General features: G+C 35.5%; 1 protein-coding gene, 2 non-coding genes and 1 pseudogene across 3 annotated transcripts; all 4 read left to right on the top strand.

The window, feature by feature from the left end:
• The first annotated feature begins 6172 nt into the window (after nt 1-6172).
• On the top strand, nt 6173-6244 carry TRNAE-UUC (transfer RNA glutamic acid (anticodon UUC)). The gene has a single exon. It is a non-coding gene; the product is annotated as a tRNA-Glu (tRNA).
• Nucleotides 6245-7417: 1173 nt separating this feature from the next.
• Nucleotides 7418-7528, top strand: LOC145077407 (U5 spliceosomal RNA; annotated as a pseudogene).
• A 1138-nt stretch (nt 7529-8666) lies between these two features.
• Nucleotides 8667-8784, top strand: LOC145077404 (U5 spliceosomal RNA). Its single transcript, XR_013693151.1, has one exon. It is a non-coding gene; the product is annotated as a U5 spliceosomal RNA (small nuclear RNA).
• A 15289-nt stretch (nt 8785-24073) lies between these two features.
• Nucleotides 24074-26690, top strand: LOC145076516 (uncharacterized). Its single transcript, XM_079022361.1, has 3 exons — nt 24074-25423; nt 25570-25627; nt 25723-26690. Exons 1-3 carry the CDS (start codon nt 24074-24076, stop codon nt 26688-26690), a joined length of 2376 nt encoding a protein of 791 aa, XP_078878487.1.

Here is a 26690-nt window from a genome sequence, read left to right as displayed (position 1 = left end):
TGTATAATAAGTCAACAGACAGTCAGACAAATCTACAAATCACTAAGCACATCATCATCCTATATACCAGGATACAGATCTAATAGATCACTACAACATAATAACATACTATCACATAACAAGATATGTAATCCAATGGGTCGCCCTTGGTGCCTTAGACCCATAAGTACAGTGAGAAAAACTCACCTCATAGTCTGGATAAAAGCTGGTGAGGTCTTGACTCCGAATCTCAGCTCTAACCGCCACTATCCACCCAAATGACCAATTTATCAAATACCATTCAAATTACCCAAAATACCCCTTGGTCAAACTAGGTAAAAGTCAGAGTCAAACTGGTCAAAATCCATAAGTCAGTTGACAACCCAGCTGAGTCAACTCAGCCAAGTCGATACATAACACGTACGCGAGGCGTACACCAAAGTTACGTTGGTCGTACTCAAGCCTTAACTATAGTCGGGTAAGTTAACCATGTACGCTACGTACTCAGGTTACGCAGGGCATACATCCATATTTCTCAAGCTCCATTAATAGATTAATGCCTTAAGCTCTTACGTCCCATTTTCAGATCAAAGGCTAAATCATCCTCAAGAGTCATAAAGTTTCCAACTTTATGACCATTCATGTCCATTAAGTGCTTAACTCAAGGTATTAGTACATTACGACCTTTTAGAGAGTTCATGGAGCAAAACCAACCATTAAGACCCCATTTTTATGGCTCAAGACCCTTCCTAAGGCCCGAAAGGACGGCTTAATAGGTCAAGAACATGTCATGTCCAAGAATCACCATTTGGGACCAAAAAGCGTCTTAAAAGAGTAAGAATCCAGATCTACAAGATGGAGTGGTAAAGTTGCAAGCTTTACACCTCCTGGAGGTTGCAATCAAGGTAAAAATTCCAAATCTAAAACGCACTCAACTCCAATATCTTCTCACCACCTTCTTATTTCTTCCAAACTCTCTTAAATGCTCCAAAATTGCTCTCTTACTCTTACGGTTGCTTAGGGGTCAATGACACATAAGGAGGTTGGGTAAGAATGAGATGTGAGGCCTTAAGGATGCTTAAATGTGAGCCAAAACCCTAAAAATTAGGGTTTACATGCTTTCCACGTATGCCTTGCGTACAAGGTGTACGCCCAGCATACTAAGGCGCGCACTAGTACGCTCAACGTACACACGTATGCACATTGTACTCCTCAAAGTCCCAATTTACCATAATGCCACTATGGGCCCTTTTTGCACTCTTTATTAAACTTAGGGACCAAAACACAATATAATTCAATTATATGGTCAAAATTAAAAGCACATCATCATTGGGATGTTACAAGAACCGACCCAAACCGAAATAATTAAACCAAAAATAATGGATTGAAAGAACCGAGAACCAAACTGAATACCACTAACCAGTTTCGATTCCAGTTTGTTTTTCCAGTTAAAAAACTCATCCCTACCCCAAAAAATGATATATATATATATATATATATATATATATATATATATATATATATACACACACACACACACACACATAAAGGCGGAGCACTTAGGGGGACCATCGAGGAACAAAATATTTGAGTGGACCAAGGAACATGAAGATGCTCTCCAAGAACTTAAAAGATATTTAAGTTCGCCACCCATATTGGTAAAAACGTTAGACGGGGAACCACTTCTTCTCTACCTCTTAGAAGCCTAGTAACCATAAGATAACTTATTATTATAAAGCAAATTCTTCAACGATTAGCTTGACCAATCGATCAATTAAAAAGAGTACCCAAAAACAACTAATTTTTGTTCATCAAATTACTAGTTTCATCTAAAAAGGATTGTTTTATTTTAAATTATAGGTGTAATTTTAGCCCAAGAAATTTATGGGAAAAAAATTGCAACCCGATCCGATAAATTCGTTCAACCCTAGAATATAGCTGATGAAGTTCCACAGATTCCAAAATTAAAGGAAGGTGCATCATGAAATAGTAGAAATAACACAAAAAATTAGAAAAATTCAAATATAAAGTCCACTAGCACATTGGTGTTAAACGTGAAATCAATTTGATAAAATTGTAAAATAGGAGAAGATTGAGAAGACTGAAAAAGCAGTGGACGTCGGAGAACTACGCCTTTCTGGCTCTCCTCTCCTCGTCGCCTTCTCTATCGGTCGATCTACCGTAGAAGTTATTGTTGCATTTCCTTAGTCCTCACTTTACTCGTTGTGGTTAGTTCTCTTCTCTCAACGTGTCACCGCCTCAATTATGTTCTTACCCACCTTTTTAAGTTTTATTTGCTGCCCACCTCAAAAGTTATTGAAGTACGTGTTGTATGCTTTTAACCTAATTGTTTATTACTTTATTTATGTAAAATATTTTGATATCTTACATAATTTATGTTAATGTCTATTGTTTTTATTTTCATAATTTATGTACACCAAAGTTACGTTGGTCGTACTCAAGCCTTAACTATAGTCGGGTAAGTTAACCACGTACGCTGCGTACTCAGGTTACGCAAGGCATACGTCCATATTTCTCAAGCTCCATTAATAGATTAATGCCTTAAGCTCTTACGTCCCATTTTCAGATCAAAGGCTAAATCATCCTCAAGAGTCATAAAGTTTCCAACTTTATGACCATTCATGTCCATTAAGTGCTTAACTCAAGGTATTAGTACATTAAGACCTTTTAGAGAGTTCATGGAGCAAAACCAACCATTAAGACCCCATTTTTATGGCTCAAGATCCTTCCTAAGGCCCGAAAGGACGGCTTAATAGGTCAAGAACATGTCATGTCCAAGAATCACCATTTGGGACCAAAAAGCGTCTTAAAAGAGTAAGAATCCAGATCTACAAGATGGAGTGGTAAAGTTGCAAGCTTTACACCTCCTGGAGGTTGCAATCAAGGTAAAAATTCCAAATCTAAAACGCACTCAACTCCAAGATCTTCTCACCACCTTCTTATTTCTTCCAAACTCTCTTAAATGCTCCAAAATTGCTCTCTTACTCTTACGGTTGCTTAGGGGTCAATGTCACATAAGGAGGTTGGGTAAGAATGAGATGTGAGGCCTTAAGGATGCTTAAATGTGAGCCAAAACCCTAAAAATTAGGGTTTACATGCTTTCCACGTACGCCTTGCGTACAAGGTGTACGCCCAGCATACTAAGGCGCGCCCTAGTACGCTCAACGTACACACGTATGCACATCGTACTCCTCAAAGTCCCAATTTACCAGAATGCCACTATGGGCCCTTTTTGCACTCTTTCTTAAACTTAGGGACCAAAACACAATATAATTCAATTATATGGTCAAAATTAAAAGCACATAATCATTGGGATGTTACAAGAACCGACCCAAACCGAAATAATTAAACCAAAAATAATGGATTGAAAGAACCGAGAACCAAACTGAATACCACTAACCAGTTTCGATTCCGGTTTGTTTTTCCAGTTAAAAAACTCATCCCTACCCCAAAAAATGATATATATATATATATATATATATATATATATATATATATATATATATATATATATATATATATAGACACACACACACACACATAAAGGCGGAGCACTTAGGGGGACCATGGAGGAACAAAAGATTTGAGTGGACCAAGGAACATGAAGATGCTCTCCAAGAACTTAAAAGATATTTAAGTTCGCCACCCATATTGGTAAAACCGTTAGACGGGGAACCACTTCTTCTCTACCTCTTAGAAGCCTAGTAACCATAAGATAACTTATTATTATAAAGCAAATTCTTCAACGATTAGCTTGACCAATCGATCAATTAAAAAGAGTACCCAAAAAGCAACTAATTTTTGTTCATCAAATTACTAGTTTCATCTAAAAAGGATTGTTTTATTTTAAATTATAGGTGTAATTTTAGCCCAAGAAATTTATGGGAAAAAAATTGCAACCCGATCCGATAAATTCGTTCAACCCTAGAATATAGCTGATGAAGTTCCACAAATTCCAAAATTAAAGGAAGGTGCATCATGAAATAGTAGAAATAACACAAAAAATTAGAAAAATTCAAATATAAAGTCCACTAGCACATTGGTGTTAAACGTGAAATCAATTTGATAAAATTATAAAATAGGAGAAGATTGAGAAGACTGAAAAAGCAATAGACGTCAGAGAACTACGCCTTTCTAGCTCTCCTCTCCTCGTCGCCTTCTCTATCGGTCGATCTACCGTAGAAGTTATTGTTGCATTTCCTTAGTCCTCACTTTACTCATTGTGGTTAGTTCTCTTCTCTCAACGTGTCACCGCCTCAATTATGTTCTTACCCACCTTTTTAAGTTTTGTTTGCTACCCACCTCAAAAGTTATTGAAGTATGTGTTGTATGTTTTTAACCTAACTGTTTATTACTTTATTTATGTAAAATATTTTGATATCTTACATAATTTATGTTAATGTCAATTGTTTTTATTTTCATAATACATATCAGTTAAGGTGATATTTAAATATAATGTAGTTAGAGTTTGTTCAATATATTGAATTTTTAATTATTTTAACGTAATTTTTATGTATAAAAAGGTTTTATAATATTAAAACTCCTTATGGCTTGTTAACAAAATGAAAAGGTAATTACATTTCGGCCCTAGCTAGTTTTAGGTCTTGTGTTCTACCCTTGCATGCACACACACACACACACTACTGAGAACGATTTGATTGTCATAAGAATATCAACGATAAGATGTTCAAGAGAAGATATTTACAAACAGAACTAAAACACTTAATTAAACCTAGAAGAACAAGCATCATGGAGAATATTCATAGTTGTAAATAGGCAAATACCCGCTTCTAGTTGAACTGACTTATTCATTATCCAATCGGGTTGACTTGTTGGGTCAACCCATGTTTCTAAACATTGGTTACCCCTACTGCCCACATGGATTTTTTTGTCATATTGTCACTCCCACCCCCACCCAAACTAATATGGGTAGTTGGGTAGTCTAAATTGCAGGAAAAAATATAAAAACCTAATATTGTTGGCTATAATAATCATTTTGCTAAAATTTAACAAGTTTATTGATCTTATAAAACTTAAAATGAGTTAAAGAATGAAAAATTTATCATAATTTTAAAAGTTTATTGTACTAACCGTGACTTGAACCTTACATTTTATGAGTTTAAATACTCGAACTTCTAAGAATTCGAACAATTTTAATACAAATGTGGTTTATGGCCTTTTGTTTTTGTGTCCAAGACATTTAGGGGGTGTTTGTGATTGTTTTTAATGTAAAAAGTGTTTTTTGATAGAAAGACTTTTCGATTTTTGACTTAAAAAAATTTAATGTGTTTAGATTAACATTTAAAGGAGCAAAAACCAAAAAATCAAAAGTCATCAATTCTTGATTTCTAAAACAACTCTTTTTTCTCTTCCTGCCAAAAAGTTTATCTAAAAGGATTTTTGGAATTGTCAAACACCTTTTTAAATTTTTGGCTTTTAAAAAAAAACAAAAATCCAAAAAATCCAATTTGATAAATTATCCCAAACACCTTCTTAAGTGGCTACTATTGGATTTTCTTGTGAAATTATTTATGAAAAACTCACATATAGTTAAATAAATTTCAAGGAAAGAAACAGTTTCCAACGATTTAATCATCAGTTCACTTTATCTTTAACATTGTTTACTTGTAGAAGAAGATCGAAGAACATGTCAGGACATGAGCATGTATTTCATCCATAGTGAGATATTTTCAAGCTAAACAGTTAACACCTCCATAGTTTTAAAAGGAAACCCACAAAGATATATTATAACATATTGAATTTCGTTATAAAATAAATTGGTATCGGTTTTAGTCTTTCTCAGTGGTGAATAGGAATTGCTAGTTTTGACTACTTGTATATAGGTGAAATAAAATATTTAGCTACTAATTAATCATCTATACAATAAGGATAGTATAAAAACTTTTTCTTTACTAACAATATCAATAAACAATAGTTTTGAGTTTTAACTTTTAACCCATTTGAGGAGTTTTGCGAGTGTTGCAAAAGTTACTTTTCCTATTTTTAAGTGATTGACGAAATTGATCTTGGTATCTTTATTTTAAGAGGAAAGAGATTTTTTGCAATAAAAGTGATTTTCACGAGTAAATGTAAAATGACATAAGATTTCCACTTTCAGTTAAGAGTAATAATAATATTATAAATCTTAGAAAATACCTCATCCAAACATCAATCCATTGTCGTCCAGCGGTTAGGATATCTGGCTTTCACCCAGGAGACCCGGGTTCGATTCCCGGCAATGGAACTTTTTTGTTCCTGTTTTTCAGCCCAATCTAATTTATCCATTGACAGAAGTAATATTAATTAAAGCCCAAATGTAAAAAACAAAATTTATACATTTACAAATTACAAATATCTTTTTTTTTTCTCCTATCAAACAATTAAAAAAAGGAATCATATCTTCTACACACATGACGGGTTCCTGTTTTTTACGGTTTTACCCCTTCTATGATAAACATTTGTACAAGATGATAGGATAAAAAATAAACGAAAATAAACCATACAGAAAAAAAAAAAAAATCCCTTAAAATTTACTTGAAAGTCATTGCAAATTTTCTGGGTTGATTGGCTAAATAACATTTTTGTAGTTTTTGCTGGTTTTAAATATATTTCACTTGTTCTAAAAAAAGTTAAAATAATAAAACTAACTTCAGATATTCGTTATAGATTAAACAAACTACATAGTCGTAAAGCTATTTACAAATTAAAATAAACATAATATTTAATAACCCCAAAAGAAAATTACGCAAGTTTGCACATTTTATGTGATCATCATACTAAAAAGTAAAAATCCAAGTGTAAGAAAAGGTTAAGTACACCTTTTCCTACAAACTTATAAAGAAGTTTAATTTTGGAAAAATAATAATCTTTACATTGCAAACAGGATTTAACAGAAAAAATATATTAAACAAGTTTAGGCACATGAAATGAAAATGATAAGAGATTGTGTGGTTATGGAGTGAGAAAGTAGAAGACAAGGGTAATTAAAGGAGTCAAAAGGGTGTCTTAATGGATTTAGACATTTAGTTTTGTTTCCATTAAGTTCACAGCAAAGGCCATTTGAGAAAGGTTTTGTATTTCAACAACTACAGATTGAAAAGATTGGTAATTGATTAGTAACATTGATAGATTTTATATTTGAAAACTTCTAGGTTTTAGTGTCATAAATTACAAAATTTTCATTTGTTTAACCATTAAAGATTCGTGCAACGCTCGATTTCTTTATCATAGTATCTGGAGGACCATTTGCTTCTAACTAAAACACCAACTTTCATTTACTATTAACACAAAGTGATCATAATATAATAATGGAAAATAAAGAAATATTGCCACATTCCCACATCTGTAGTTGAATGGAAATCTACGACTTAAACAAGTTGTATAAAGAAGAGCCTTCAACATCTTTTTGAGCTCATGCAGCCATGTGATGAACACAAAGCAAACTATTCTTTCGCCTTTTACTAAAGAATACCGTGTGTTCTTCACATCAAGTGGCATACCCCTATTTTTGGAGATGCCTCTAGCAATTGTTATAAACTTGAGCTGTCTAGGTGGAGGCCTTTTATGTTCTTTTTATTAGGTCTGAAATTTTTTATCATGAAGATTTTTTTGACTCTTATTAGTTATGATGAAAAATTGAAAATAAGATGCTATAATGAACAAATCGACGAAACTACATTGCTATTTTTTTGCATCTAATCCATCCTAAACTAAATACTTTTTATATAAACTTTTATAGATGGAGATCTTGGTTCTAGATATTGAATATATTTAAATTGTAGAAAAGTGTCTTAGATGGTTATAACTGCAAAAAGTAGCAAAATACTTTCATTATTTGTGCATTAGAGCAATAATACTCTCATTTCTTTCCATTTCATCTATAGGTGCATTATAGAAATGAAAGTAGGATGATATATTAGTAAAATAATTACAAGGACATTTAAACAAATGAATTTTACATCCAAAGAATTTTTATTTTTAAAACATTTTTTTTCTTTCGTCAAATCAAAATCTTAGCTATATTTTGGTAATCAAACAATTAAAAAAAAGAATCATGTCTTCTACACACGATTGGTTCCTGTTTCTTTATATATATATCCCAAATTCAAGGGGCTATCGTGCCATTTGTAGTACAATTTTGGTCTTTTACTTGAAAGTCATTGCAATTTAAAAAAAAAAACATTGATAAAATGATTGTTTTTTTTTTCATTTGAGGGTGTATCATGGGGGACTATTTTGGATTGTTTTGGAGTGGACAATGGACTCGTTTGTAGCTTGCTAACCAATTTTAGTAGGTAAATAATGACTTCAACGAAAAAAACAAATTATATTAGTCTAAAAAAATGTAATGACATATTAGATAAAATCTGAAAATGTAAAAACTTTTCTGATTTCATAAACACATTCATCCTTGGATTTTAGTGATCACTTAGTTTTCCTTTCTTTGGAACAAAAATTTTAGCAAGTGAACCCAAGCCAAGCCAACCTCTCATTAATTGGTTTACCTTTAGCATGCAGGGACTATGGGAAGTTTGATGGGAAAGAGTAGAGAGTAAAGTCAATAGAGTTTCAATTGCATTCCCACATCGCTAGTTGAATGGAAACCTACCATTGAAACAATTAAGCTCTATAAATAAGGCCCTCCACCATCCTAATGAAATCATGCAAGCCATGTGATGAGCACAAAGCGAACTATTCTTTCGCCTTTTACTAAAGAATACCGTGTGTTCTTCACATAAAGTGGCATACACCTATTTTTGGAGAGGTGTTTCTTTTTGGGATGCTTCTAACAATTCATAATTTTAACTTTTAAGCTGCTATTGTGCATTTGAAAATGTAAATTTGTATTCCAAATGCATTTGAAATTGTAAATTTGTATGCCAAATGCTTGTTTGCAAAACCTGGTACATAATTATCAATTATGAACTGCAAATTATGAAACATTTTGTGTTTTACCAATCTATTGGATAAAGATGATGTTTGATAATGTCTCGGAATTTATACACACTACAAGTCATTTGATACTTGTTTGACATAAAATGGGTCATGAAACCATTTTATAATTAACTCGGGTACGTCATAGAAGCTATTTTCAATAATGACAATATAGACATAATGTCTTTTGTGCAGATAAGAGATTGAGATCGAGGTTTTGCCCCATCTTGTTCCATTTTTTGTGCGGGAAAAAATTGCATATTTTGTGTCATTGACCCTAGTCCAATGTATACTAAAAACAGTACAACTTGTTTCTGTGATGTTCAATACTACATATCATGTCCATGTCAATCTTGTATTTCTCAAAATTTTAACAAAATTTATTAAAAAACCAATACCCATATTTTTATGTAAAGAATAAAACTACATATGCTTTAAATTCCCAAGCCCTCACTAGACTTTTTTACCCCTTTTTTAGTTGGCTCAACATAGTATTACTAACTTAGGACAATGGAGTTGGTTAACAAGTTTCATTGGTTCTTTCGCATTTTACTAAAGAATAACGTGTGCTTGTTACATTAAATGGCATACGCCTATTTTTGGAGAGGTGTTTCTATTCTGGAATGCATCCATTAGTTAATAGTTCTAAGTTGTCCAAATTCTTGATTTGAAACCCAACTGTAAAAACATTTTGAAACTGGAGATGTAATTTAATCTAAAGATATATTGTTGGCCTTTGATGTGACATGTTATGCAGTTATGGACAATAATGTTTTCTTCATTTATTAGAAGATTCATGCAAGACATTAGCATATGAAGGTAATTGTTTGTGGTTTGCCAAATGTTATACAAGATATTGTATACTGGTGTTACACGATACAATTTGCTTGAATACATCAAGATTCTCCTGGATTAAAGCCATAAAAAAGTTATTGGAAACCAACATCAATATTCAATATACAAGTGGGGTAGAGGGATATGTAGGTTGATCTGTAATTCACATGGATAAATGTGATCAAAAGTTGTTGAACACTTCAACTTAAACAGATTTTTATGAAAATTGTATATCTTTGTGAAAAATATTTATCCACACTTGTAACTCTTTTTGGAGTATTAATGATGAAATATTTGAGTATTATGTGAATTATGTGTATTTGTGTGCTTATTACTTAATTATAAAGATATAATTAATAAATGATAAAACTAAGCGTCAAAATTGAAGTGTGAGATAAGCCCGATATCTTTGCATAAAGATGTAGTGGTCGAAACAAGGATTTCGAAGATATAAAGAATGCCGAAATCCGAGTTATAACGAAGAAGTTATGACCTGTCGAAGTTTCGCGACAAAACCGACAACGCTGAATGACGTAAAAAGTGAAATTTATGTTAGAGAAATATTTAGCCTTAGTGATCTAAACGAAAGTCTTAGAGTTCGTTAAACCGAGAGCGTGCATAAAAAGAACGCCCAAATCTGACTTCGTATGAGGAAGTTATGATTTTTCGAAGTTTCGACTTAGCAGTATGCAGCCCGAATACTCGATTTGAGATCGAGCGGTTTTTAGCCGAAACAATCTAAATGAGAATCGAAGATCTCATTAATTGTAGTAAAACGATAAAAAGATAGGCGAAAACGGACGTCGGATGAAGAAGTTATGGTTTTATAACGGAGTTTTCCTGTCCCGACCTACTAAAAATAAATAATAAAAATAAAGTCAAAATTAGCCGACGGAGTCTAAACGAAAGTTGTAGATAGTAGTCTCACCTACGCGGGTATATAAAGAACGTCGAAAACGAAGTTCGTATGAGGATGATATGAATTTTTGAAGTTTATTAAATATTTTCGATATTTAATTTAAATATATATTAACCGATATTATCCTTGGGGGAGTCAGCGACCTTATCGTCGTTACGCCCAGCGTAATTTCAGATTATGCCCAACGTAATTCGAACTTCCAGCCCCTATAAAAGGAGGTAGAGGGCAACCGAGTTCATTGCTCATTTCTTCCATTTTTCTCGCGTTTTTGCATCGTTTTTCATGCAAGAATTATCCCGAAGCCCCGGTATCATTCCTGAGCCCCGAAGTAAGTCCCGAGGTCCCGAAGATCCCGAGAAGTAAGATTCCCGAGCCGAAGCTCTGCCCGCGAGGAGTCCGGTTTTTGTGAAGATCTTCCAGATCTGCCGAAGAATACTACTTCTACAAGTCGTAGTGTTGTCCGATCATCTTCTGATCAAGTGAGTGTGTAGTTACTTTCTTCTAACGCATAATTATGAAGTATTATATATAAAATACGTGTTATGTGTATACTTTGTTGTTATATGTGTGAATGTATATTCAATTTCTTTTATCTTATAGATCTGATTATTTCTCTATGAAATACGTGTTATGTGTGTGTGCCTCATCTGTTATGTGGAAAATGTATTGATTGAGCATGCTATACAGGTTTTAAAACTATGTATAAAAATGTATATTTTATCTACTAATATGTTGGGTAGATAATGGGTAGATAGCTGGTGTGTAATAAACAGATGAGAGGCCTCGATGTTGTTTTGATCCAGTCATCTAGCGGAATTTAGATGACGACCACGGACTTTTCTAGATAGTCCAGTGGAACGCTAGCAGGCTCATAACCTGTAGGTGTTAATGAACTTGGGTGTTCATTCGTTGTATTCGATCCCCCTCATGGTTGCCTTATTTGACTTATATTACTGAGGAACCCCCGAAGCATGTGTTGTCGCCCCGATGAAATATTCTTAGACTAGGTCCCTTATGTTAGTTGTCTTAGGGACGTAAAGTGAGAATAACGGGAATGGGTAATTGGGTTATTGTTGGTTGGTGGAAATTAAATATAATTATTTATTATGGGTTGAAAACCCTATATGCTCACCAGGCTCCCAAGCCTGACCCACTCAGTTTATTTGTATTACAGGAAGTAGCGCAAGGGCATAAGATGGATGAACCATCAAGTTGTTTTGTTTACAAGTCTGTATATGTATATATTTGTTGAATGACTTGTAATGCTATCGTTTATGCTTTATGGTCTGTATCGGAACATGACATCCCGAGTTTTGATTATATAAAGAAAATACATTTCTTTTATGAAATGCTTTGGTAAACATTGTTTTATCACGTTTTGTTTTGGGAACAAATTCCGCAACTCTTTCAAATCAAAAGGATTTACTCTGAATTATTTTAAAAGCATAAATGAAAATCGGTATTTTCTGGCCGAGATTTTGGGGATGTCACAGTTGGTATCAGAGCATTAGTTTAAGCGAACTAGGAATTTGTAGGATTTCTAGACTTAAACTTAGAATGATAAGTGAAATTTTGAGATATGTGTCTGTTATGTTTTAGACACAAGCACTAGTTTATTTTAGGAAACTTGCCTAAAATGCTTTATGTGCTAAATGTTATATGTTTCCATATATGATATTATTTGTTCGGATCTATGGTCTGTTGCCGACCGGATCTAGAAACTTTATGTGTGTAGGATTCTAAGCGTACGTCTACGATATTAGAACTAGCATGTAAACGTTTCGGAGTGATAAGGAAGATTTGAATATCTATCGTGAATGAGGATCTAATTTTACCTTATTCGGTGTGTATATCAAAATGGTGAGAACAAGAAGTAGAGTTGGAAATGCTGATGAAAACAGGAATCAACCACCAGTGATTGAGCAAATACATGTCGTAGCAGCAGCACCTGAGCCAATAACCATGGCTGGTGTGCAAATGATGATTCAAACAATGTTGGATCGTCAGATGGATGAAACTAGGTGGTTGCTTCAACATAATCGTGAAGAACTATCAATTCGTGTGGAAGAGCCCGAATTAAATGAAGGGCACTCGGAAGGTGGAAACTTCAGTGGGTCTATTGGTCAAGCCAACCCACCGATAGTTAGGCAAAACAACCATGATGGAAGGAATGATGGAATGGGATGCAAGTACAAGGACTTTCTAACTTGCAAACCATTGACCTTCAATGGAAAGGGGGATCTGATTGGAGTTATGGATTGGATCTCCGAAATGGAGTTAGCTTTCATGACTTGTGGCTGTAGAGGCAAGTTGCAGACTATCTATGCAGTGCGTCAGTTCCGAGGTGGAGCCGTTCGTTGGTGGAACACTCTAGGGAAAACTTTAAGCCCTAATGAGCCACTGCAATTGACATGGGCAGAATTCTTGGTGCAGTTCAAACGCAAGTTTTGTTCGGCCCAAAATTTGTTGGAGTTGGAGAATAAGTTTCTGGCATTGACGAAAGGCAGCATGTCAGTTGATTAATACACCAATAACTTCACCGATAAGATGGAGTTTGCGTTGCGTATCGTCCTAGACGAGCTGACAAAGGTGGACCGGTATGCGAAGGGACTCCCATGGGAGTACGAGGTGCCAGTACTTCAGGCACATACTCTAGAGGCAGCTATCTGGGCTGCCAAGTCTGTTGAGAACATGATTAAGGGGAGAACCACCGACAAGGTTGAGGTTGGTGAGAAGATAAAGTTTGAGGGAACATCTGGTTCCGGTAAGAAAAGCAAATTTTCGAAATTTGATTCGAAAAATTTTGGTGGAGGAAAAGGAGGAGAAGCGAAGTGGTGTGATAAGTGCAAGAAGAAGCACTTTGGGAAATGTAGTGAGGATGTAACCTGCTACAAGTGCGGAAAATTGGGCATTTTGCCAATAAGTGTCCGAACAACAAAAGGATGTGTTTTGGTTGCAATGAAGAGGGGCACATTTTGAAAGACTGTCCGAAGAAGAAGGAGGCAGCTAAGCCCAACATTCCACCAAAGCCGAAGGCGAGAGCCTTCCAGATGACACTTGAGGCTGCAAAAGATGAAGCTGATGTCGCTTCAGGTACCTTTCTCGTAAACGAACTACCTGCACAAATTTTGTTTGATTTTGGAGCCAACTACTCCTTTATTTCGCATGAGTTTGGTAGAAAACTAGCCTTGCCTATTGATAGACTAGATAATGCTTTATTAGTCGAAGTTGCTAGTGGCAAGTTTGTACCTGTTAGCCATCGTATGAAAAACATCTTAATCGACCTTAATGGGAATAAGTTTCATGAGGAATTATTGCCTATCAAACTTAATGGTTTCGACATCGTTCTGGGAATGGATTGGCTTAGCGCCAATGATGCCAAAATTTTTTGCAAGAAGAAGATAGTTAAAGTAAACCCGCCTGGGAAAGATTCATTTATGGTGTACGGGGACAAACGGCGAGTAAATTCTAGAATCATTTCTCTAATGAAAGCCAGAAAGTGTTTGACCAAGGGATGTACATCATATTTAGCATTGATGATCGATGCTAAGAAGGAAAAGAAGGTGATGCAGAGTATTCCAGTGGTGTGTGATTATCCAGAAGTATTTCCCGAAGATCTTCCTGGATTACCACCTAATAGACAAGTGGAGTTCAGAATTGACTTGTTACCAGGGACCACGCCAATAGCAAAAACACCTTACCGATTAGCACCGACGGAGATGAAGGAGCTGATGATGCAACTTCAGGAGTTATTGGACAAAGGTTTCATTAGACCTAGTTCATCGCCCTGGGGAGCTCCGGTGTTATTCGTGAAGAAGAAAGATGGAAGTATGAGAATGTGCATTGATTACAGAGAGATGAATAAGGCAACAATAAAGAATAGATATCCGTTGCCAAGGATTGATGACTTGTTTGATCAATTGCAAGGTTTGAGCTATTTCTCGAAGATCGATCTAAGGTCAGGATATCATCATCTAAAAGTAAGAGAGCAAGATATCGAGAAGACTGCATTCAGAACTAGATATGGACACTACGAGTTCTTGGTTATGTCGTTTGGACTGACCAATGCTCCAGCAGCGTTCGTGGATTTGATGAATAGGGTTTGTAATCCGTTCCTTGATAAATCTGTGATAGTGTTCATAGACGACATTCTGATTTATTCGAAAAACCAAGATGAGCATGGCAGACACTTGTGAGAAGTGTTGGAAGTCTTGAAGAAGGAGAAGCTGTATGCAAAGTTCTCCAAATGTGATTTCTGGATTCGTGAAGTCCAATTCTTGGGTCACGTGGTCAACCAAGAAGGGATAATGGTTGATCCAGCAAAGATTGAAGCTATAATGAAGTGGGAACAACCAAAAAGTCCCACGGAGATCCGAAGCTTTTTAGGATTAGCCGGATATTACCGAAGGTTTATCCAAGGCTTTTCTTCGATTGCTACTCCATTAACAGCTTTGACCCACAAAGGAGCTACTTATGCTTGGACTGTTAAGCATAAAGAAGCATTCGAGAAGCTAAAGAAGAAGCTATGCGAGGCACCGATACTTTCTCTACCTGATGGAGTTGAAGACTTCGCTGTCTATAGCGATGCGTCTGGGGTTGGATTGGGTTGTGTTTTGACCCAAAGAGAAAAGGTGATAGCATATGCATCTCGACAGCTGAAGGAGCATGAAAAGAATTACCCGACTCATGATTTGGAGTTGGCAGTGGTAGTTTTTGCTCTGAAAATATGGAGGCATTATCTCTATGACACGAAGTGTAAACTTTTCACTGATCATAAGATTCTCCAATATCTCTTTAATCATAAAGAGTTAAATATGAGGCAACGACGTTGGCTAGAGTTCCTCAAGGACTACGACTGTGAGATACTTTACCATCCTGGTAAAGCTAATGTTGTTGCTGATGCTCTCAGTCGGAAAGTCAATCTTGAAAGGAAGAGGCCAAGAGCATTAAGAATAGAAGTTGTCTCAACAATTGTGGAGAGTATAAAGAAAGCTCAAGAAGAAGCTTTAGAGAAGAATGACCGAAAGGCGGAACGTTTGGGTAAAACATTAGTGTTCGGTATAAACAGTCACAGACTGAAGGTGTTCCAAGATCGGATTTGGGTACCTAAGTCTGGAGGAATTAGAGATCTTCTGATGGAAGAAGCTCACAAGACCATGTACTCGATTCATCCGGGTAACACTAAAATGTATAGGGACCTGAAACCCTACTACTGGTGGCCGACGATGAAGCTTGATGTTGCAAAGTATGTGGCCGAGTGTGTGACTTGTGCGAGAGTCAAGACACAACATCAGAAACCATATGGGAGTTTAGAACCTTTTCCTGTGCCTATGGGTAAATGGGAAGACATTGCGATGGATTTTGTCAATAAACTACCCAGAACAAAGAGTGGTCACGACATGATTTGGGTGGTCGTTGATCGATTCACTAAGAGTGCGCATTTCATAGCAGCCAATGAGAAATGGTCGATGGAAAAGCTCGTGAATTCTTACGTGAAGGAAATTGTGAGGCTTCACGGTGTTCCGTTAACGATTGTGTCGGATTGTGATAGTCGTTTCACCTCACGATTTTGGAAAAGTCTACAAGAGGAATTGGGTACCAAGTTATGTTTAAGTACAGCTTACCATCCGCAGACTGATGGTCAGAGTGAAAGAATGATACAAACACTTGAAGATATGCTGAGAGCATGTACCCTGGAATTCCTAGGTAATTGGGATGAACATTTACCTTTGGTAGAATTTTCCTACAATAATAGTTTCCACTCGAGCATAAAGATGGCACCTTATCAAGCTTTGTACGGACAGAAGTGTCGTACGCCGTCTTGTTGGCTTGAGGTTGGGGAAAAGCAGTTTATGGGTCCCGAGATGGTCCATCAAACCGCTGAAAAGTTGAAAATAATTAGAGAAAGAATGTTAGCAGCTCAAGATCATCAAAAGAGCTATGCTGACAAGAAGCGAAGGCCAATGACCTTCGAAATTGGAGATTCGGTTTTGCTTAAAGTCTCTCCGTGGAAGGGAGTTATAAGATTTGGTAAAAGGGGAAAGTTGAGTCCAAGGTTTATTGGACCGTTTAAAGTTCTTCAGAGGGTTGGGAACCAAGCTTACAAGCTCGAATTACCCGAATAACTGAATGGAATTCACAACACTTTTCATGTGTGTTATTTGAGGAAGTTCATGGGAGAAGTTCCTAATATAATTCCAATTTCTGAATTGAGAATTGATGAAAACAAGAGGTTAATTGAAGAACCAGAGTCAATCGTTGACCGAAAGACTAAGAAGTTGCGACGCAAGATGGTCGAATTAGTGCTTGTCCGTTGGAAACATTCGAATGGGCCAAATCTCACTTGGGAAACGGAGAATGACATGTTGAGTCGCTATCCACATTTGTTTGTTGATGTGTGATTCCGGGGACGGAATCATCCTAAGGGGGAGAGAATTGTAACGCCCGCGTTTCCAGGCTAAGCGTTATCATTGATGTAATAGTCTAGGTTAACCCTTGTAACTCTTTTTGGAGTATTAATGATGAAATATTTGAGTATTATGTGAATTATGTGTATTTATGTGCTTATTACTTAATTATAAAGATATAATTAATAAATGATAAAACTAAGCGTCAAAATTGAAGTGTGAGATAAGCCCGATATCTTTACATAAAGATGTAGTGGTCGAAACAAGGATTTCGAAGATATAAAGAATGCCGAAATCCGAGTTATAACGAAGAAGTTATGACCTGTCGAAGTTTCGCGACAAAACGACAACGCTGAATGACGTAAAAAGTGAAATTTATGTTAGAGAAATATTTAGCCTTAGTGATCTAAACGAAAGTCTTAGAGTTCGTTAAACCGAGAGCGTGCATAAAAAGAACGCCCAAATCTGACTTCGTATGAGGAAGTTATGATTTTTCGAAGTTTCGACTTAGCAGTATGCAGCCCGAATACTCGATTTGAGATCGAGCGGTTTTTAGCCGAAACAATCTAAATGAGAATCGAAGATCTCATTAATTGTAGTAAAACGATAAAAAGATAGGCGAAAACGGACGTCGGATGAAGAAGTTATGGTTTTATAACGGAGTTTTCCTGTCCCGACCTACTAAAAATAAATAATAAAAATAAAGTCAAAATTAGCCGACGGAGTCTAAACGAAAGTTGTAGATAGTAGTCTCACCTACGCGGGTATATAAAGAACGTCGAAAACGAAGTTCGTATGAGGATGATATGAATTTTTGAAGTTTATTAAATATTTTCGATATTTAATTTAAATATATATTAACCGATATTATCCTTGGGGGAGTCAGCGACCTTATCGTCGTTACGCCCAGCGTAATTTCAGATTATGCCCAACGTAATTCGAACTTCCAGCCCCTATAAAAGGAGGTAGAGGGCAACCGAGTTCATTGCTCATTTCTTCCATTTTTCTCGCGTTTTTGCATCGTTTTTCATGCAAGAATTATCCCGAAGCCCCGGTATCATTCCTGAGCCCCGAAGTAAGTCCCGAGGTCCCGAAGATCCCGAGAAGTAAGATTCCCGAGCCGAAGCTCTGCCCGCGAGGAGTCCGGTTTTTGTGAAGATCTTCCAGATCTGCCGAAGAATACTACTTCTACAAGTCGTAGTGTTGTCCGATCATCTTCTGATCAAGTGAGTGTGTAGTTACTTTCTTCTAACGCATAATTATGAAGTATTATATATAAAATACGAGTTATGTGTATACTTTGTTGTTATATGTGTGAATGTATATTAACTTTCTTCTATCTTATAAATCTGATTATTTCTCTATGAAATACGTGTTATGTGTGTGTGTCTCATCTGTTATGTGGAAAATGTATTGATTGAGCATGATATACAGGTTTTAAAAGTATGTATAAAAATGTATATTTTATCTACTAATATGTTGGGTAGAACATGGGTAGATAGTTGGTGTGTAATAAACAGATGAGAGGCCTCGATGTTGTTTTGATCCAGTCATCTAGCGGAATTTAGATGACGACCACGGACTTTTCTAGATAGTCCAGTGGAACGCTAACAGGCTCATAACCTGTAGGTGTTAATGAACTTAGGTGTTCATTCATTGTATTCGATCCCCCTCATGGTTGCCTTATTTGACTTATATTGCTGAGGAACCCCCGAAGCATGTGTTGTCGCCCCGATGAAATATTCTTAGACTAGGTCCCTTATGTTAGTTGTCTTAGGGACGTAAAGTGAGAATAACGGGAATGGGTAATTGGGTTATTGTTGGTTGGTGGAAATTAAATATAATTATTTATTGTGGGTTGAAAACCCTATATACTCACCAGGCTCCCAAGCCTGACCCACTCAGTTTATTTGTATTACAGGAAGTGGCGCAAGGGCATAAGATGGATGAACCATCAAGTTGTTTTGTTTACAAGTCTATATATGTATATATTTGTTGAATGACTTGTAATGTTATCGTTTATGCTTTATGGTCTGTATCGGAACATGACATCCCGGGTTTTGATTATATAATGAAAATACATTTCTTTTATGAAATGCTTTGGTAAACATTGTTTTATCACGTTTTGTTTTTGGGAGCAAATTCCGCAACTCTTTCAAATCAAAAGGATTTACTCTGAAATTATTTTAAAAGCATAAATGAAAATCGGTCTTTTATGGCCGAGATTTTGGGGATGTCACAGATTAAGCTAAGGGCAATAAAACCTTGTGAACTAAGTAATATTTGTTGTCCTTGTTTTGAGAGTGAGTTAACATGTATTCAGATCTACCTAATCATCTTATCATGGTAGATGTTTTCAACCATCTACCAGATTTGAAGAATGTTATCTGAAGCAACACTAGCAATGATCCAATCTTCACATGGTCATGAGAAATCTTGAACTTTACTAATATGCCTAATTGCCCACCATGGATCAATTAAGAGCAACTATGGTGACACCCATCTTTTGAGTCCTTGAGTGTTTGCTCCATACCAATCCTACATTTCAAATAATCCTCAAAACTTTTAATGGCATTTATTATAAGCTCATACCCATATTTTAAGTTAAGAATAAAACTTCATGTATTTTAAATTCCCAATCTCCCACCAAACTTCTTTTAGTTGATTCAACATAGTATTACCCATTTAGGACAATTGAGTTGATTAACAAGTTTCATTGGTTGTTATATATAATCATATATAGATGTAGATTCTTTTTGTTTTTGCATGTAAAGGTAACTACAAAGTGAGGCTAAATGCAAAATGAGCTTAGGTTTTGGTTCAAGATTTTAGTAGATGCCATGTCAACACACTTCAACTTGATCAAATGATACTTAATTATCTCCGCTTAACCTATTAAGCAGGGGCGTCCTGTTGATTTTGAGGGCCCTATTCGGAAAATAAAGTTGTGCCCTTAAACATAATTTTTTTATATATAAGCAAAATTCGTTAATATTATGTAAGTCAATTATAATTAGAAAAAAAATGATAACATACTATATAATCTTACATAGTTACATTAATCGCAATGCTCTAATAGCATTCTTAGAATCGAAGTTGTTCACCAACTTGTCATAATAAATACTCTCCAAAATATTGTTCTCAATATCTACCAAATATATTGTTCTCGGAATCTATCATTTCAAAGTCATTAAGTCTTTCTAGTGAAATTCTTGACCGTAAGTAGGAATTTAACAACTTTAATTTTGAGAAGCTTGTTTCTACAGGCGCCACAATTAATAGAATAGTCAGCAAACTCTTTATGCATCAGGAAAACAATTGACTTCTTCATATACTTTAAAACATCAGTGGGTTAGTGGTTTCACTTGGTAAGAACTCGTCAACCAGATATAACTCCAGATTAAGTTTATTGACGTCAACATCTAATTGCTCACCATATTTGAGTGTAACTTCAAGACGGATACAACACAAGTTAATATATTTGTCATCAAATCCCTTCAAGTTTTTGGAAGCAAAATTAAAATTATTTCATATTTATTTTATTGTTCAAATCTTGTTTTAAAAGACGTCATTGATTGAAATTAAAACAATAAACACATAAGAAACAACATAAGTAGGTCGATTCTAATTTTGAAGCACTAGAAGTGAGCATCATATTTACAAGAAAATCGATTATAATTTTTGAAATTGAAACAATCAGTTAATCACTAATATGAAATTGAGTGATCTTATTGGATCTTGAAACTTACAAATTCGACTTCCGAATCAGAAGGCCCTCACTGATTTTGAAACAATCAGTTAATCAACAATCAAACACACACACCCTCAACGAATTAATTAGCGGGTTCAAGAGAAGGAGTAATGTTATAGGGACTTACGACTTAGATTGGCGAGAATCAGAGGGTGAACCGACTTTCTCCTGGTAACAATACCCTTGAATCAATTTTGTTTTCGGACCTGGATTACTAGCCTACTATTATGAATCTTATGTAAAAATTGGCCCCCCTTCATGACGTGGGTCTGGTGCGGTCGCTCACCTCGCACACCCTCAAAGACGCCCATGTTATTAAGTCATCTTGTATGCATTAAATTAAAAAGAGGGCTCTTATATATCAGTTGGATTTATGTGTTGTTTCTTTTTGACTTAAATGTCTTAGGCCCCGTTTGATAGTTGCTGACTGAAAAAGCGTTGTCTGGGAAAGATCTGTCTGGGTAAGAAATCCTAATTGAGTAAGAAATTATGTTGTTTGATTGTTAATCTGACTGCATATGCTTACTGATGAAAATGACCATTTTACCCTTTCAACAATAATAAGCAAAAGGATGAATTCATCAAGAACATAATAAAAAAAATCAATAAACATATAAATTTATCAACATCATTAACAAATGATCATATGAACAACAAACATGAACTGAACAACAACCAAATCAATTGCAAATTCTGAACATTTATCAATCTCAACAACAAAAGTCAAAAGTTCAATAGGAAAAAAAAACTTTCAACAACAATAGAACAATCAAAATTCTAACAGGAAAAAACTTTCAACAACAATAGAATCTCATAAAACCTCATTTTTGCAACCATATTTCAATCATCAATTAATAATTTTCACCCTAGATTACAACTTTGTTCATGATTTTCAAAAAGGGCAATATTGTCAATATCCATCACCATTGAATTCCAGACAACTCTAGGGAAGCATTGTACATAGCAATGCATTTTGTAATGAAATCCTTGAATTCAATTTAACGTTTGAATACCAATCTTCCAATCTTCAATCCACTTTCATAAGTCCCCATGACACAACTCACGCCAACTGTTATGATTGCAACCACCAAAACACATGCACATAACAAACACCAACCATTGACCCTGCTACACACATTTGTAATCCCAAGCATTTTCAATAAACAACCCAATAAAAAGAATGCAATAATCTTTATCTGATGAAATTAAAAAGAAAAGAAAAGTGAGTTTACCTAATCTATTACAAACTTCACAACAATAGTTGCAACTATGACAGAAATCGATGCAGAAATCGGGAATAATGGATGAAATCAATGCAGAAATCGGGAATAATGGATGAAATTGATGCAGAAATCGAGACAACAACAATCGTTCATGGTAGAAATCGGAACTATTATCAGATGAGGAGGGAGAAATTGATGCTTACCTGATGAGACGAGGAGGAACTTCGATCGGTGCTTGCTGGAGGATTCTTGCTGGTTGCGAGAGAAAGGAGGCGATGTGTTAGGACAAGGGTAACAGGATGGAAACGTTTCTTGCTTTCCTCAGTCAGCTGGTATTGAATCCCTTTCCCGGTCAGATGATTATTTCCGAGTTAGATGGGTCAAGTTTTTATATCAAACAACTATTGTTGACCGAGTCAGACCAATAGGTCTGAACCAACTCGGTCAGATGAAAAACAAACAGGGCCTTAATGTATAAAAAACTTAATTAATGGGTTAAGCTATTAAACTATATTAGGTTGTTTCTTTTCTTTTTTTTACTTAATGCTAAAAAAATTAACCTAGTCGATTAAGTTAGGAAAATCATGTCCTTTACATTCAATACATGATTTGATATTATATTTTCCATAATTTCCCTTAAAACAAATCATGTTCCACCAAATTAGGGAGATCTCTCTCTCTCTCATTGGTAATATCTTCATATATATCACATCAACTTTCCTCATCTGAAACATGGTTTATCTTTTATTATATATATATATATATATATATATATATATATATATATTAATTACCAAAATTGGTTTGTGAGAGGTATTACTATTCATCTCAGCTTCTATTTTTATCCCTTGATTGTTGCTATCGTGTCCTTTCTATTTTCCCCGATTTTGCCATGTATCTTCCTTATCTACTTTATCTGCTTTACCTTTTTTCACTCTATTTACCGCCTTTCTTCACCGTCTTCTTGCTGCTCTCTTACACGACGTACCTTCACGCCCGCGTCCACACAACTCACTGTAATCGTGCTTTCCCTTTCGTGTTGACCATCATCGCTCCTCAGACCAACGCCTCTGCTTCAGGTTCTAACCACCTCTTTTTTTCTCTGGCTCGCTCTCCACTTACATGCAAGTTTCAGTTTGCAGCTACCCTTTCACTTTCAATTGGTAAGGCCATTTTGTTACAAAAATTTTAAGAAAGTAAAACACGCACGCCACCTGTTTGATAAGATGTGCTTTCTCAATTTCTTCTACTTCCATCCTAATTTCCATTGGAGTTTCAAATGATATGCCTCCTATCACAGATATTTGAAGACCGACCTTGACAAACTCAAAAACGCACACCACATGTTTCATAAAATGTCTATTTCAGATATGGAAAGATAATTTTTTTGTTGGAAACTCAAAAACGCACACCACATGTTTCATAAAATGTCTATTCCACATATGGAAAAATATTTTTTTTGTTGGATTTAAAACCAGCTATATAGAATACCCATACCAACATCACATCGTTTCAAATTAGACTTTTATAATTTTTATTCCAACTAATTTGTCAATTTGTACTATATTTTGAAATATTTAATTTTATGACTATTCTTTGTCGTAGATACTGATCATACTCGAAGCCATCTTCCGGAACTTTATACCAATAACGCCTACAACTTCTTGCTGCAATATCTCCATCATTACACTTGGGTATGCTTTCCTGTTCACTAACTATCTAATATCCACTGACTATCTAATATATACTTCTACTATACAAAATATGTTTCTTTACTAATGAAAAATTAAAAAAAAAAAGTCGCACAATATACATGAGATTAAAAAATTAAAACAATTGTTGAATTAAAAAATGTAAGTTACTGACATGTTACTTCCATTATTGTTTTTTATGTCTATTGAAACTTGGTCATAAATCCCTCCATATAACTACTTTGCTTCTTTGTTACTTTCTTGGTGTTACCTCCATCTATAAAAGTCACTTGCTTTCTTGCTGTCCGACACAAATGCCACGTACAAAGAGACAACGGTTTGATTCTACTGACCCATCGAATGCTCCTTCAACATCAAATCAGAATCGTAACTATCAATCATCATCTCAGTCTGCTTATCGCTCTACTATGCTTCGTACTTCATCTGAGGGGAATCATAACTGTCAATCATCAACACAAGCTGCTTATCACTCTACTTTGCTTCGTGCTTCATCTGTTAATGCTTCTTCTTACATAGATAATGGTGACTGCAACAACATCTGTGAATTTTGTGGTGCTTGCTTTTGGTATGACGAGCGTGCGTTTGCTGCTTCTAATAATCAACGTCCAAAGTACATGCAATGTTGCAAAGGAGGTCGTGTGGCTATCCCGTTTCACACACAACTTCCTGCAGCAATTGTACATCTATTCCAACAACCTGAATTCATGTTAAACATTCGAGCCTACAATTCTATGTTCTCTATGACCTCTTTAGGTGGGAAGGTAGATGACACAATAAACAACGGTGTTGGCCCATTTTTCTTCAAGATTGCAGGCCAGATTCATCACTGGCTTGGTAGTCTATGCCCACCACCTAACAAGAAACCACGATTCCTGCAAATGTACGTTTATGACACTGAAAATGAAATTGATAATAGGCTTCGTGCTTTTACTTTTGAAAATCGAACACCTCTTAATCGTGAAACGGTTACCCTTCTTCTAAAAACCTTAGACACTTCGAATGAATCGATTAAGCTTTTTCGAATAGCTAGAGATATTTGTTCGACGACCGATGCACCCACCTTTACCGTCTATCTTTATAGCTCGGAAAATGCTTTACGTTATGATAAGCCATCCCCTGGTTGTATCGGTGTAATTGTGTCTGATGATGACCCAACATGTAACACCTTTGACATAATTATTAGACACAAAGATGGTAGCCCTCAACGTATAACCAAACTTCACCCATTCTACATGGCATTGCAATACCCACTACTTTTCATTTATGGTGAAGCTGGATGGTCATCAAAGCTAACTCTTCGTGGAGATGATAGTTCACGACACAAAAAATTGACCATCAACATGTACTATAGTTATATGTTACATGATCGGTGCAACTTATATACACTACTACTTAGGGCAGGTCGCCTTCTACAACAATATTTGGTGGACGCCCACGTATGCATTGAAGAGAGTCGACTAGACTACATAAGGAAGAATCAAAATGTCTTTCGTACTGAATTTCTTCAGGGCGTACACGATGCAGTTCAACGTGGTGATACTGAAGGTCGTGATATTGGCAAAAGGATTATACTGGCATCGTCTTTTGTAGGTGGCCCACGATACATGTACAAGCACTACCAAGATGCTTTAGCTATTTGTCGAGTACATGGAAATCCTCAATATTTCATCACATTTACATGCAATGTTAAGTGGCCTGAAATTCAAAGATATATATATATATATCACAATTTCCATCCCTCAAAGCACAAGATCGTCCAGATATCATCACCATAATCTTCCAAATAAAGGTTAGATCACTAATTGACTTTCTCAACTCCATAAAACCTTTTGGTGAAGTAGGCGCAGGTACTCTTAATTGCCCCCCTGTTACTTAATATTCTTCACCTTAAAAGTTTCCTATACTTCACATTAACTTAACTTTCTTCAATACTTCTACGCAGATTTATACACCATTGAGTTTCAAAAGAGAGGACTTCCACATTGTCATTTACTATTATGGGTCACTACTCCATATAGAATAAAAGAAGCAGATGAAATTGATAGATACATATCCGCTGAAATACCAAATCCCACTCTAGAACCTCATCTGTATAAGATTGTTACACATCTCATGATACATGGACCGTGTGGTATACTTAACCCACGTGCGCCATGGATGGTGTCAGATTTATGTTCTAAGCATTATCCGAAAGAATACCAACAACAAACATCATTTGACAGCAACGGGTATGTTCAATACAGAAGACAACCAAATCGGTTTCATGTAATTAAGAACAATGTGAAAATAGACAATAGATATGTCGTGCCATACAACCGCGAATTATGTTTACATTATATGGCTCATATCAACGTTGAATATTATGGTTGGAATATGCTTATCAAATATCTCTTCAAGTATATATCAAAGGGTGTTGATCGTGTGCATTATACAATAACAAATTCTAACTCCGCTACTAACAAAAACAATCAGCGTCATCTGAATGAAATTCAAAACTTCCTTGATGGTAGATTTATATGCTCACATGAGGCCGCATGGAGAATTTTTAATTTTGTTATCCATGATAGAAACCCAGCTGTGCAGGTGCTCACTGTTCATCTAGAAAACAAGCAAAATATCAGTTTTAGAGATAATGCTCAACTACAAAACATAATTCAAAATACGTACAACAGTTGCACTACTCTTATAGAATGGTTATACAATAATAACAACGACAGTAGAGGTCGAGATCTTACCTACGTTGATTATCTTACTAAATACAGATGGCATGCAGCAAAAAAAATGTTGGATAAGATGATCATCAAAGAAAACTCCTGCAATAGGAAGGCTTATATACATACATCCCCGTTCCGGAGAAACCTTTTTTCTACGTATACTCTTAGCTCATTAAAAGGGTTGCAGATCTTATGA

This window comes from Lactuca serriola, chromosome 9, assembly GCF_051521515.1.
Source record: "Lactuca serriola cultivar US96UC23 chromosome 9, Lser_US96UC23_V15, whole genome shotgun sequence".
Taxonomy (NCBI): domain Eukaryota; kingdom Viridiplantae; phylum Streptophyta; class Magnoliopsida; order Asterales; family Asteraceae; genus Lactuca; species Lactuca serriola.
This window is presented reverse-complemented; position numbering and strand designations above follow the sequence as displayed.

Excerpts from the sequence above, each read along its gene's own strand:
- LOC145076516 (XM_079022361.1), top strand. The coding sequence starts at position 24,074 with ATGCCACGTACAAAGAGACAACGGTTTGATTCTACTGACCCATCGAAT. Across the intron at positions 25,424-25,569 it reads ATGCTTTAGCTATTTGTCGA|GTTAGATCACTAATTGACTT; the intron begins GTACATGGAAAT and ends TTCCAAATAAAG. Across the intron at positions 25,628-25,722 it reads TTTTGGTGAAGTAGGCGCAG|ATTTATACACCATTGAGTTT; the intron begins GTACTCTTAATT and ends ACTTCTACGCAG.